Below are 14,491 nucleotides of genomic sequence, written 5' to 3'. Positions count from 1 at the left end.
GGTGCAGAGCACTATATGGGGCACAGCTATAGGGCAATAATGAACGGCGCAGAGCACTATATGGGGCACAGCTATGGGGAAATAATGAACGGCGCAGAGCACTATATGGGGCACAGCTATAGGGCAATAATGAACGGCGCAGAGCACTATATGGGGCACAGCTATAGGGCAATAATGAACGGTGCAGAGCACTATATGGGGCACAGCTATAGGGCAATAATGAACGGTGCAGAGCACTATATGGGGCACAGCTATAGGGCAATAATGAACGGTGCAGAGCACTATATGGGGCACAGCTATAGGGCAATAATGAACGGTGCAGGGCACTATATGGGGCACAGCTATAGGGCAATAATGAACGGCGCAGAGCACTATATGGGGCACAGCTATGGGGAAATAATGAACGGTGCAGAGCACTATATGGGGCAGAGCACTATATGGCACAGCTATGGGGAAATAATGAACGGTGCAGAGCACTATATGGGGCAATAATGAACAGTGCAGAGCACTACATGGCACAGCTATGGGGAAATAATGAACGGTGCAGAGCACTATATGGCACAGCTATGGGGAAATATGAACGGTGCAGAGCACTATATGGCACAGCTATGGGGAAATAATGATCTATTTTTATTATTGAAATTCACCGGTAAATGCTGCATTTCCACCCTAGGCTTATACTCAAGTCAATAAGTTTTCCCAGTTTTTTGTGGCAAAATTAGGGGGGTCGGCTTATACTCGGGTCGGCTTATTCTCGAGTATATACGGTATCTCTATTTACGGATGATGCATTACAGAGTTATTACCATATAAAGTGACAGTGGTCAAAATTGTAAATTTTGGCCTGGTTATGAAGGTGAAAACAGGCTTGGGGGGAAGGTAAAGAGGTTAAACATTCATTGCACAAGAACCACAAAATGTATTTCTTCACCGCAAGTATCATTTTGATCAGTATTACAGCACTAATATGACACTGTTTGTTCTTTACATGGCAAAATCCTGCTGACAGGTTCTCATTAAATTGATCGACATAACAGCAGTGGAACTCCAAGGGACCCTATTATAAGTCAATGGGGTCAGGCATCATTGGGATCAGATGTATAATGGATTTAGCACTGTTAGTAAAAATCAATAATGCAGATAAATTTTATATAGCTAATAGGATCATTTTTGCATATTACAAATATTTTCATTATTAAATTGCTAATACTTCAAAGGAGGAACAATATGTGCTCCAGTATTAGACACGGTTGAAGCTGGTACATTCTTTGCATTCTTGAAATTGGTGACATAAGATGGTATACACTGACAATAGAAGGAGAAAAACATTTGAATGCACGATATTTAGTGACCCTGAGGGCGAATAGGGAGTGGACTGTATTATCTTTAAGCTCTAGTTTTCTGTATGTTGAAATGCAACTCAGCCTATGTCACGTGAGTTATTGTATTAGGCAGTCAGCTAGTTGTCTGGTACATTCCCTACAGAATTTTTTAGAACAATATGCACCTGCCTACCGCTATCGGTCGGGTACTTAACCACAAGCATTCACACTTAAAGGGAACCTGTCACCAAGTTTGGCCGATATGAATTACGACCATCGCCTTTCAGGGCCTATCTACAACATTCTATAATGGTGTAGGTAAGCCCCTGATCTGACCTGTAGGAGAAGAAAAATAAGTTTTATTATACTCACCTGCAGGGCGATCTGGTCCGATGGGTGTTGCAGGTCTTGATCCGGCGACTCCCATCTTCTTGCGATGCCACCCTCCTGCTTTTTCATGGCTCCCCGGCATCGCACTGCTGCGCAGGCGTACTTAGCTGCCCTGTTGAGGGCAGAGCAAATTCCTGCAATGCACAGGCGCTGGGCCTCTCTGACCTTTCCCGAAGCCTGTGCACTGCAGTACTTTGCTCTGCCTTCAACAGGACAGATAAGTACGCTTGCGCAGGAGTGCGATGCCGGGGATTGATGAAGAAAGCAGGAGTTCGGCATTGTAAAAAGATGGGAGGCCCCAGACCCAGACCTGCGACACCCATCGGATGCTGTATATGAGCCCTGAAAGGCGATGGCCGTAACTCGTATCAGCCAAACCTGGTGACAGGAATGCTTTAACACATAAAACCTAAGTAGAACCATTAAGTAAAAATTTTACCAAAACCTGAGGTTCTGCATTCCATGAAGGTTCACCACTGCCTGTTAATGCGCTTTTCATAGCTCCTGAATTTTAAGAAATACTAACAGTTTCCAGAACACACAGAAGAAGGATTCTATATGAAAGGTCAGAACATAGTCCAATGTTATCTCTAGTGATATGAGCTGCGAAATTACCTGGAAGAAAGCGATGCATAAAATGTGAAGGAGCCGTTTCATTTATCCCACAAAGGACATTCTACGTATGTGATAGGGAAATCTACTGCACCTTTATGTTATCTGCGTTAAGACTTTGTATGATTATTGCAAAGAAAGAACCGTGATCTGCATATCTTTATGGTTCGTATTGCACGGTCATATATTGTAAACCTTTGACCTTCACTCTATTCTTTTCTCTGTTAACACATATTTCTTTGCCCATAGGGGGTAGGCAGTCTAAGTATGCGGTGAATGCCTTTGAAGTTTTTGACACTGACTCTCGATCATGGACCAAATTCCCCAGTATCCCCAACAAAAGGGCATACTCAAGATTTGTGATAAGTGAGGGGTCACTCTACAGTTTGGGAGGACTACGGCAAGGGGGAACATACCGACGGCCAAAATTTACAAAGACTGTGGATATTTTTGAAATGGAACAAGGCAAGTTCAAATATAAATACCAACTTGAAATCATACTTTTTTTTACAGATTTGTAAATCCAAATTCTGTACACCATAAATGTTTGATAGGTAGCAATCCCATTTCTCCCACCACCAATCTTTCAGGATATCAGGGGTTCACCAAGCAGGATATCCTGCAATCTCTTGATTCAGGTGTAGAATGAACTTTCTATTATACTATGAAGAAACGCGTTAGTACAGCAGGTAACACTCTCTATGTACTCTAGTCTAAGAACACACCTGAATGCCGGTTCCTGTCTACATAACAACAGGTATACAAATAGTAAGAAGCGTTCACTAACCCGGCTTGAAAATGTAAACTCCGTGCTATCCACAGCCACAGACAGCTGCAATGTGGAACAGTTGGTCTTCACCGGCCGAGACCAAAACTAGCTAAGACATTTAACACAGGGAGAGTGCTCCTTCTGTCAGCCCATGTCATAAACACTAATATAAAACAGTATCAGTACTAGATCTGAACTTGGCATATGCATCTCCCCAACTCTCCATCTAAATACTGTCCGTTACTGGATATACATATCTTATGGCTTATTTAAAAGGAACCTGTAATTACATTCATGCTGCCTGAACCATGCGCAGAATGAATCAGAGCGGGCTGTGCAATGTCAGCCAGGTATCTTTTATTCTGAATCACTGCACCTTTTCAGAGAAAATTAAACCTTGAAAGCCAATTGAGAACTATAGGGAGAGACCTGACTAGACCAATGTGGTCTATGTCCAACTTCTTTCCGCTTTGCTCCAAGTAATTGACAGATCTCTCCTTAAAGACACACATGTAAAACATCTGCAAATTTAGTGGGCTGGGGAGAAGTTGGTCGAAGACATCATTGGACTTGTCAAATCACCCCCTATAATCCCCAGCTGGCTTTTCAAACAATATTTTCTCTGATTGCCGCATCATTTTATAGTAGAGTAAAACATACTTAGTGGCACTCGTGCAACCAGGCTCTGATTCATGCTACCTGTGGTTCGGGCATGGCATAAGGCCTCTTTCACACTTCCGTCGGATCCTGCAAATGTGCTCGCTCGCAGGATGCATTATTTGCCCATAAACTTGTATTAGTGACGGATCGCGACAGATTGCCTCACGTTGCGTCCGTCGTGCGACGGATCCGTCGTGTTATGGCGGACCGTCGTCACAAAAAAGGTCAATGTAACGTTTTTTTGTCCGACTCGTCCACCATTTTCGACCACACATGCGCGGCTGAAACCGGATTGCAGAATGGGCAGCGGATGCGTTGAAAAACTGCATCCGCTGCCCACGTCGTGCAAAACTTTCACAACGTCCGTCGGTACATCGGCCCGACGCATAGCGACGGACCCGTACCGACGGACGTGTGAAAGAGGCCTAAGTCTAACAACAAGTTCCCTTTAAGTTAAACAATTTTTTTGTTCAGAGTAAACAATGCCAAGACTTAAGACAGTAAAATATAGGCCTTAGGCGACAGTGCATCCTAAAAATATGTGTGCATCAGCAAATGACAACATTAAAGTAACTGTTCAAGATTTTAAAACATCTAGCATATGTCAGTAAAGATGATGAAACACTCAGATGTTCAATCCCCTGGAATTCTACTGCAGATTCTTTAGTGGTTCCCGTCTGTCGTACTTTACTTTACCAATGACGTTACATTCATCCACGTGACCGCTGCAGCCAATCAATGGCTTTACAACTCTCATGCTATATTTGCCACCATCATCACTGAGGCCAGTGATTGGCTGCAGTATTCATTTGCATGTACATCACATCATTGGTTCAGTGAAGTAAACAAATAAAATAATGGGGGACCATTGAAGCACTGGGACATTCAGGAGCGGAGCGTGCGGCCGACGCTCCGCTCCTGAGTGACAGCGGCAATGCCGGGTATTACCATGCGAGACTCGGACGTATTTCTCGCATGTGTGATCCCGGCCTAAGGCTGAGTCCCCATGATTCCAGGCCACACCGTCTCACAGCACAAAACCACAGCAACAATGGCCGCCACACAGTAACAACACCAAGTGAAAGGAGCAACGGGCTTCACACCCAGTTACAGGCCCCTCACTCACTCATAAAAATAATAAAGGGAAGCTGTCTGCACGATCACACCACCCCCCAAAAAAGCAAAACAAAACCTGTTTATATGGTTATGGTGCACTGTGAATTATAATATCATCCATACCTTTCTTTTTGCAATTTGTTGCACCTTGACTGAAAAATTACTAGTTTGATTAGTATGCAAATTAGGCTTAAGTGCCCTGGGTGTGTCAAAACACTTCCCAAGCCTGTGCCTCTTTGGCTCTATTGCCCACATTTCTCTACTCAGTGACTTTGTAGTCAAGCTAGTGAGCTGTCAATCACAAAGATTAGGCTGAACATAGAATAGAGTCAGCATGACCGAGGTATGGAAAGTGTTTTGACACTCCCAGTGCCCCTCCTGCTGTATGCTGGACCCCCTCTTCACACTGTCACCATCCCATACACTACTTTCTCTCCATACTGTGCCCTCACACTGACTCTCCCACTCTGTTCCCTCCATGCTAGCCCCTCACACTACTTTCCCAGTATACTATCCCTCCTACCCAAGCTGCCCCCTCTCTTTACACTGTTCCTCCCCACACTGCCCCTTTTCTGTACTGTACTCCCTGTTCACACTTTTCGTCCCATACTGTGCCCTTGCATTATCCCCCCTCCCACTTATTTATACTCTACACATTCCCAAAGTGCCTTGAACCTTCGGCTCCGCTATGGAGCACTTATCATGGCCCACACATTTGTCACATCTGAAGAGGTGACTTCATCATGTCTGCCAATGTAGCACTGACACTCATATCTTCAATTGTATTCATGATTACAGATTAACCATAGTTTTTTTATTTCATAAATCAATAGTACACATGAAAGTAAGCATCTATTAGAGAAATTTACTTTCTTTCTCCTCCTGGACTGATCAGTTACTCTCAATTTGAGTAAAATCTGGATTCGGTGAAGACAGATTTTCCTAATAATGACATAGGAGATGATAGTTCATGCTAATAGATTCTATGGAGAGGGGAGGCGGGATGAGGACAGAGGGGCTAGAGACAGTTCTCCATAGAACTTTATAAGCACCAATTGTCTCCTATCTCAGTAATGGGAAAATCTGCATTCACTGAGGACACATTTTACCCAGGAATTGAGAATTTTGAGACTGAGTGATCAGTTCGGAAAGAGAAAGACGATTTCTCTGATAAGATATATTACAAAGCTTCTAATGTTCGTGTTCATGATTGATTTATAAAAATAATTGGTTAATTTTTATGAACTTTTTAGTGTCATAGAGTTGCCAGATTCACTGATTATGTTTAGCTGGTCAAAAGAAATTCCCAGGAGCTCATATCTTTTTATTTTCAGGGGGTTGGATGAAGACAGATCGTTCCTGCTTTCTAAGAAAAAGAAGAGCTGATTTTGTTGCGGGGGCAATACATGGGAGAGTTGTTGTGGCCGGAGGTCTTGGTAAGGACAAAAACACTAGATAATATTCACTTCTGCCGGACTAATACCAAGGACATTCTTATTGTCAAAATCTCTTTATTTCATTGAATCTAACATTATGACATAATGAGAATAGACAGAATATTTCCGTTTGCGGCCATAAGGATGGGCACATTATGCAGAATGCAGATTGTCTGCATAGATTACACAGGGTTTGGATGTGACAGGTGTAACCTAAAGAAAAATTCAGCTTACTTCCAGATGCTTTACCCTGAGAAATGTGAGATACAAGTCACTACCGGAGCATAAGGACAATTATATATTAATATTAAACATTCCATGAATAGTTAGAACTGAATTCTGTTTCTCTTCAGGAAACCAACCTTCCGTTTTGGAAACCACAGAGATCTTCCATCCATTGAAGAACAGATGGGAAAGCTTAAGTCCCATGCCGAACCCCCGATGTGCCTGCGCTACGATGGTCTTGAAGAACAGGCTGTATGCCATAGGGGGAGTAAACCAGGGGCCCAGCTCTGCAGTAGACATGTTGAGTTTAATAGAATCTTGACTAAGGCGTTATTGGTATTTTGTACATTCTCTACAGTAGGTTTGAAAGAGTTTCAGAGTGTGTGTTTTATACCGTGGTTATCAGACTGTTTTATTTGCCAAGCCATGTATACCAAGATATTCGTATATGATGTATTCATGGAATCTGGATTGTGAGCGCATACAGCAGAAAATGAGAATTATTTTGCTAAAGTCAAAACTAAGACACTCTATAATATTCAGCATCACATAAGTTTGTTCAAACAATGTTAAAGTGATGTTAGGGTAACTAATCGACGCAAAAATACATATTAAATATAATAAGGGATCATGAAAATATTTTATATTGATCTGTATAGTGATTAAAGTGGTTTCCAGCCATGACATGAAAGTCTGCAGTCACTGTATGTGACTGCAGACTTGTGAATCCTCCCATCGTGCGGCGTGCACTGTCAAGATTCTCCAGGGCTGATTTGCATATTCCCAGGCACATTCCGACTAGACGTGCGCGGATTCACTCAATGCAGTGAATTAAGCCAGGCATGTCTAGTCAGAATGTGACGAAGAGTATGCATATTTACCGCCAGCACCAGAGAATCTTGACAGTATGTGCCGTGCTCGCTATGAGGGTTCACAAGTTTGCAATGAAATTAAGTGACAGCAGACTTTCGTGCTAAACCTGGACAACCCATTTTAATGTACCAAAACGTTTTTATTAGTGTACAAACCACTAGGATAAGGGTGGAAAGAGAGACAAAAAGAGAGAAGTACCCTTCAAAGTACAGGAGTTTTACCCATTAATGTACATGGCATAGCTCAGTCATAATATTATACATATAAAAACCAGACCAAGACCTACTATGAGCTCAACCAATAGCAGTCTCTTTACCGAAAAAAAATGACATGGCATCACTTCAGATTACTAATCGCGTTATTAAAACGAGAGCATGAGAAAGTTCCAAGTGTCTGGCTGCCGTCACACTAGCAGTATTTGGTCAGTATTTTACCTCAGTATTTGTAAGCCAAAACCAGGAGTGGAACAATCAGAGGAAAAGTATAATAGAAACATATGCACCACTTCTGTATTTATCACCCACTCCTGGTTTTGGCTTACAAATACTGAGGTAAAATACTGACCAAAAGCAAAAAACAAAAAACACGTGTTGTGTCGGACAGCACTCCGTTCAATGTTATTTAGTGCCACATTGCAGATTTTTTTCATGGACTGAAACGGCACGTGAAATAAATTACAATATGCACTATTTTTTTCCTTTTGTCAGATGAAAATCGCCCATTCTGGTCTATGGTTGGGAAAAAAAATCAGATTCTGAATGGAGCCATCATGGAGCCTCTGATTTGTACAGATACATTGCAGTCCTCTAACATAAGATACTATTTGATCTTATACATGTTTAGTAACTGCCACTGTATAAGAACAGATTGCACACAGATTACAAACGGATGAGAAATGAGAAAAAAAAATATGGATGAAACTCTGACAATTTTTTCAAAGCTTAGCCTCGTTGTAATGGGTCTGTGACCTATCCGTAAAAATAACAGATAGCACACACACCAAAAAAACTCATGTGTGATATCTTACTTTCTGCGGACACACAAAATAGTGTTTTTGTATTCTCCATGCACAGTGTGATATGTGACACCCACATATAGTCTAGTCACCCAGGTTGGTGCACACGCTTGTTCAGATATTTCACATAATGCAATATAATATGGCAAATTCACACAGTACAGGTTTTTGGTGCAGTTTTAATATATTAACTACAGGACTGGATACAAAAAAAAGTCATTTTATGCTTATTTTACAAGTATTTTTTAACCTTTACTTTTTCATTTCAATTATTTATGTTTAGTCCTATTAAAATGTAAAATTAAGAAGGTCTAAAACTATAAAGGAGCCATCCCTATACCCTCTAACAAAGCAAGCGCCTATTTACGTCAAAGGGTTACAGTTGCAATACCAGACGCAACCAATAGTCAAGGGTGGTGCTGTTTTGGAAAAAAACTGGTTGTATTTTTCAAATTTTGGAAAACCTCTTTAAAAGGGAACCTGCCACCAGGTTTTCTCAATATAAAGTATGGCCATCACCTTTAAGGCCTCTTTTACAGTAATCTAGTAAGCTGTATGTAAGTCCTCAATCTCCTCTGCATAGCAGAAAAATACCTTTTACTACCCCTCTGCAGTGCACATGTGATGGCTTTAATTCCGGGTCATTGGCTCTCGTTGGCCTCTCCTCGCACATTACAGTTCTTTGCTCTGACCTCAGCTGGGCGGAGAGAAGAGCGCATGCGCAGGACAGCTATTGGGGGACACTGTGAGCATGACGTAGGACGCATCACCCACATGAAGCAGGGTAGGAGGATGGCGCTTGTGACGAGAGAGGAGGCACCGAAGCAGGGCCGGCTCCAGGTTTTTGAGGGCCCCGGGCGAAAGAGTCTCAGTGGGCCCCCCTCCTTTAACACATACCCGATTTATGATGCACAGATACGGCAGAGAAATGTATAGTACAATGCCAGATTTCACTTCTTACATGAGTGACAGCTATTGTAAATTCTGCAGTGTATATATACAGGACAGGAGGAGTGGTACTGTGCAGTGTATATATACAGGAGGAAAGGTGCTGTGCAGTGTATATATACAGGAGAGGTGCTGTGCAATGTATACATACAGGAGGAAAGGTGCTGTGCAGTGTATATATACAGGGGGAAAGGTGCTGTGCAGTGTATATATACAGGAGAGGTGCTGTGCAGTGTCGTGAGCAGGGCGTTGTTGTATCAGAAAATCTTTTCTGTTTTAAGTTTTTCTATGAAACAAAGACTTTTCTACATAAACAACGTTGTTTGGTTTTGCGGCCCTAACAGATCTGTGCTACAAAGTAACATCGCTCGGGCATTAATGAGGGACCTGATGCTGAATCCTTTCCACAAACCCTAATGACCCAATTAGTGCCCCGTCATTAGAAGCTCATTAAATGCCTCCCTGTCCCGAGCAATCATGTACAGTATGGGGGGATCCTGCAGCCCACCCGTGACTGCTCCATACCATACACTGCCCTCTGTCGCTCTCACTATTATCCTGTGCATTTCTCCTTCATCGTTACCCCATGTTACACTTGTCACCCCCCACTACAGAGTAGCAGGGCAGCCAATGTCACCCCCTCCCGGACCCTAATGGCAGCAGGAAATGTCTGCTCCTCTATTGGGTTGGAACCTGATTTAATCAAGGAATAATGTGGATTTGTTGCCGGTGGCTGCAGAGGAAGGGTTAAGTGATGCCATGTCCTTGGTGGGAGCAGTGGCAGCTGCTGGGACCTGGACAGACACAACCAATGTTGCTGTGACTGCACAGTGTGACCTGGAGGAGAGAAGCTGAGACTCCGGAGCAGAAATCACCCACATGCCAGCACTGGGCAGAGTCCCTCCAGTCACCAGCATGGGGCCACGGGGCCCCAACCAGGGCCGGCGTCAGCACCCGGCACAGCGGGCAAATGCCGGGGCCTTGGGAAGAAAGGGGGGCCCACTAGCAGCTGGGAGAGCAGAGCAGGAGATAACATGCTCTCTCCGCCCACAAAGTCACTGCTGGCTGCGTTCTCTTAACCCCTATGTGCCAGCTCTGACACAAGCAGCTTCTCACTCAGTCAGTGCAGCCAGGCAGGCACACATAGGGGTTAAGAGAAGGCAGCCAGCGTGACTGTTTGTGGGCGGAGAGAGCAGTTCTCTGCTCTGGCCCCTGGCTGGCTGCAGACAGTGCTGCTGAGCTGAACTTATCAGGAAGATTCCGGAGGAGCTAGTCCTACCAGAGTGCAAAGGTATCCAGCAATAATTGCAGTTGGTCCTGTGGCTCAGTCTGCTGCTGTCTGTCTCTGCTGCCTAAAAATGTGGGTGATGTCTGGAGGAGCAGCTGGTGGGGTGCAGCCTGCAGCCACCCAGCTCTCCCAGAACACATGCATGCTGCACCAAACCTGCACCAGTGGGGTAGGAAGAAGCTTAACCCCTTCCCATCTGTATGAAGGTTATTGCTAAACCTTAAATATAACAATCTGACCCGCATAAATGGGGTTAACCAGATGCCAGGAGGAAGGGGAGCTGCTGCCATGTGGGCTGTAGGTTGGGGCCCCGTGGCCCCATGCTGGTGACTGGAGGGACTCTGCCCAGTGCTGGCATGTGGGTGATTTCTGCTCCGGAGTCTCAGCTTCTCTCCTCCAGGTCACACTGTGCAGTCACAGCAACATTGGTTGTGTCTGTCCAGGTCCCAGCAGCTGCCACTGCTCCCACCAAGGACATGGCATCACTTAACCCTTCCTCTGCAGCCACCGGCAACAAATCCACATTATTCCTTGATTAAATCAGGTTCCAACCCAATAGAGGAGCAGACATTTCCTGCTGCCATTAGGGTCCGGGAGGGGGTGACATTGGCTGCCCTGCTACTCTGTAGTGGGGGGTGACAAGTGTAACATGGGGTAACGATGAAGGAGAAATGCACAGGATAATAGTGAGAGCGACAGAGGGCAGTGTATGGTATGGAGCAGTCACGGGTGGGCTGCAGGATCCCCCCATACTGTACATGATTGCTCGGGACAGGGAGGCATTTAATGAGCTTCTAATGACGGGGCACTAATTGGGTCATTAGGGTTTGTGGAAAGGATTCAGCATCAGGTCCCTCATTAATGCCCGAGCGATGTTACTTTGTAGCACAGATCTGTTAGGGCCGCAAAACCAAACAACGTTGTTTATGTAGAAAAGTCTTTGTTTCATAGAAAAACTTAAAACAGAAAAGATTTTCTGATACAACAACGCCCTGCTCACGACACTGCACAGCACCTCTCCTGTATATATACACTGCACAGCACCTTTCCCCCTGTATATATACACTGCACAGCACCTTTCCTCCTGTATGTATACATTGCACAGCACCTCTCCTGTATATATACACTGCACAGCACCTTTCCTCCTGTATATATACACTGCACAGTACCACTCCTCCTGTCCTGTATATATACACTGCAGAATTTACAATAGCTGTCACTCATGTAAGAAGTGAAATCTGGCATTGTACTATACATTTCTCTGCCGTATCTGTGCATCATAAATCGGGTATGTGTTAAAGGAGGGGGGCCCACTGAGACTCTTTCGCCCGGGGCCCTCAAAAACCTGGAGCCGGCCCTGGCCCCAACCTACAGCCCACATGGCAGCAGCTCCCCTTCCTCCTGGCATCTGGTTAACCCCATTTATGCGGGTCAGATTGTTATATTTAAGGTTTAGCAATAACCTTCATACAGATGGGAAGGGGTTAAGCTTCTTCCTACCCCACTGGTGCAGGTTTGGTGCAGCATGCATGTGTTCTGGGAGAGCTGGGTGGCTGCAGGCTGCACCCCACCAGCTGCTCCTCCAGACATCACCCACATTTTTAGGCAGCAGAGACAGACAGCAGCAGACTGAGCCACAGGACCAACTGCAATTATTGCTGGATACCTTTGCACTCTGGTAGGACTAGCTCCTCCGGAATCTTCCTGATAAGTTCAGCTCAGCAGCACTGTCTGCAGCCAGCCAGGGGCCAGAGCAGAGAACTGCTCTCTCCGCCCACAAACAGTCACGCTGGCTGCCTTCTCTTAACCCCTATGTGTGCCTGCCTGGCTGCACTGACTGAGTGAGAAGCTGCTTGTGTCAGAGCTGGCACATAGGGGTTAAGAGAACGCAGCCAGCAGTGACTTTGTGGGCGGAGAGAGCATGTTATCTCCTGCTCTGCTCTCCCAGCTGCTAGTGGGCCCCCCTTTCTTCCCAAGGCCCCGGCATTTGCCCGCTGTGCCGGGTGCTGACGCCGGCCCTGCACCGAAGCAAGATCACTGACGCCCATTGGATAGCACCATAAAATTATTTTTTGTGCTATGCAGAGGGGACCTACAGCTTACTAGAATACTGTAAAAGACACCGTAATACTTTATATTGGGAAACCCTGTTCCCTTTAACAATTACGTCAACAAAAGAAAGAGGAGATAGCACCACTATTCATTTCCATTGAGCAAGTAGAACCAGTTTCTGGAACACTATGTACTAGTTGAATTAAATGAACTTGCAATATGTTTGCCTTTTCTGCTTAAATACTAGACGTTGGTATACACATGTCATTGTCCAACAATAGCCCTGTATGATACATCATTATAGTATTAATGTACATACTGTAGACTATGACATGTATTTGGGGCAGCACCTTGGAAATGTTTTTTTAAAAAAGTAGATCTATTAAATAAAACTGGTCACTTTGCTGTCTGATCCCTTAATAAAGTGATACCACATCTAGTGATGGATGCAGAGCTTGGTTTGTGAATCCTCTCGGTGTGTCTGTAGCCTGACTGCGGCAGGAGAATACATGATGTACACTCATTGTCTTACAGGTGTTGAAGGCTAACTTTGATGTGCACTTGAAAGACCCCGGTGTCATGTTTATTATTCCACAACAGGCCAGAACAGGACATTCCGGCTTTATGTAACCCTTCCTTTATATGATGTCATAGGCAAGTGCTTTTTTTTCTGCCTGAAAATATCAATCAGCACTTCAGTTTTTACTGAACAAGGTTCTGTACGACTGAGAGTGGGCAGTATTGTACATAGCATTAGTATACTCAACAGAGCAGATAAAATCTTGCAACATTTTCACAAAAAATCATTTGAATAATCTTTCCAAGTCACAGCGATTAATGCAAACACACTCTAAGTATAAACTAGACAATTTCGTAGTGCAGTGTTCAGACAAGGAACTAATCGTCCTATGGAAAACGCACAGACCACCAGCCGAAAGTCCACTACTGCAAAACAGAGCTCCTTTCCACAAAATATTATATTTACTAGAGATTTACTAAAAACAGCTTCAAAATGTACATTACACCAAGCTTGACTCGAGTTTCACCAACTTTAGCTTCACCTAGGGCGCAGCTACCTTATCATTTATACCAATGGCATAAGAACAGTAGAACGGGTCTCTGTGTTTTATACCATGCTGCTCCAGATTTCTTCCACAGTCTCACTTTTCAGCGACCAGTAACCAGTCTCCAGGTTTTATCCCTGAGATGTGTTCCCTACGGCCCCACAGCGGCAGCGTGCCTCCTGTACCCTAGAATAAATTAATGCTAATCCTTTTTTTATTACATAGCTCTGAAGAAGTGAGATGGACACTGAGGATGTGGCCGAGAAGAAAGAATCTCACGCTTTGTATGTGAAGGAGATTTGCATCTTGCTAATGGATTCATCAATCTGAATTATAATCAGATCGCACACTTGACTAGCAACCCTTTCCTTTACATACATGAATGCACATTAGTATTTTATCTCATTTCCAGGGAAAGATGATTAAAGAAGACACTTGGCAATTAACCCTTCATTTACTAGAAAAATGATTTTTCACACACACACACACACACACACACACACACACGCACGCACGCAGGCACGCCCACACACACACGCACGCACACACACGCACACACACACACACGGATAAATGTAATCCTCTTACAACCGTGCCGATTTCTTTTCCTTTTTTTTTTCATTTTTCATCCTCTTCCTCCAAGAGCCATACATTTTTTATTTTTCTGTCCACATAGCCATGTGAGGGTTTGCTTTTTGCGGGACGAGATGTTTTTTTTATT

General features: G+C 44.1%; 1 protein-coding gene across 4 annotated transcripts in view; it reads left to right on the top strand.

The window, feature by feature from the left end:
- Nucleotides 1-13,145, top strand: part of KLHDC8A (kelch domain containing 8A) — a 119,311-nt gene extending 106,166 nt beyond the window's left edge. For all 4 annotated transcript variants that reach the window (XM_069756216.1, XM_069756218.1, XM_069756215.1 and 1 more), the window contains 4 exons: nt 2,574-2,789; nt 6,204-6,305; nt 6,659-9,247; nt 12,688-13,145. In XM_069756216.1, coding sequence (XP_069612317.1) covers nt 2,574-2,789; nt 6,204-6,305; nt 6,659-6,852 — 512 coding nt within the window. In that variant the 3' untranslated portion in view covers nt 6,853-9,247; nt 12,688-13,145. The remainder of the gene's footprint in view (nt 1-2,573; nt 2,790-6,203; nt 6,306-6,658; nt 9,248-12,687) is intronic.
- The last annotated feature ends 1,346 nt before the right edge of the window (nt 13,146-14,491 follow it).

This window comes from Ranitomeya imitator, chromosome 3, assembly GCF_032444005.1.
Source record: "Ranitomeya imitator isolate aRanImi1 chromosome 3, aRanImi1.pri, whole genome shotgun sequence".
Classification (NCBI taxonomy): Eukaryota; Metazoa; Chordata; class Amphibia; order Anura; family Dendrobatidae; genus Ranitomeya; species Ranitomeya imitator.
This window is presented reverse-complemented; position numbering and strand designations above follow the sequence as displayed.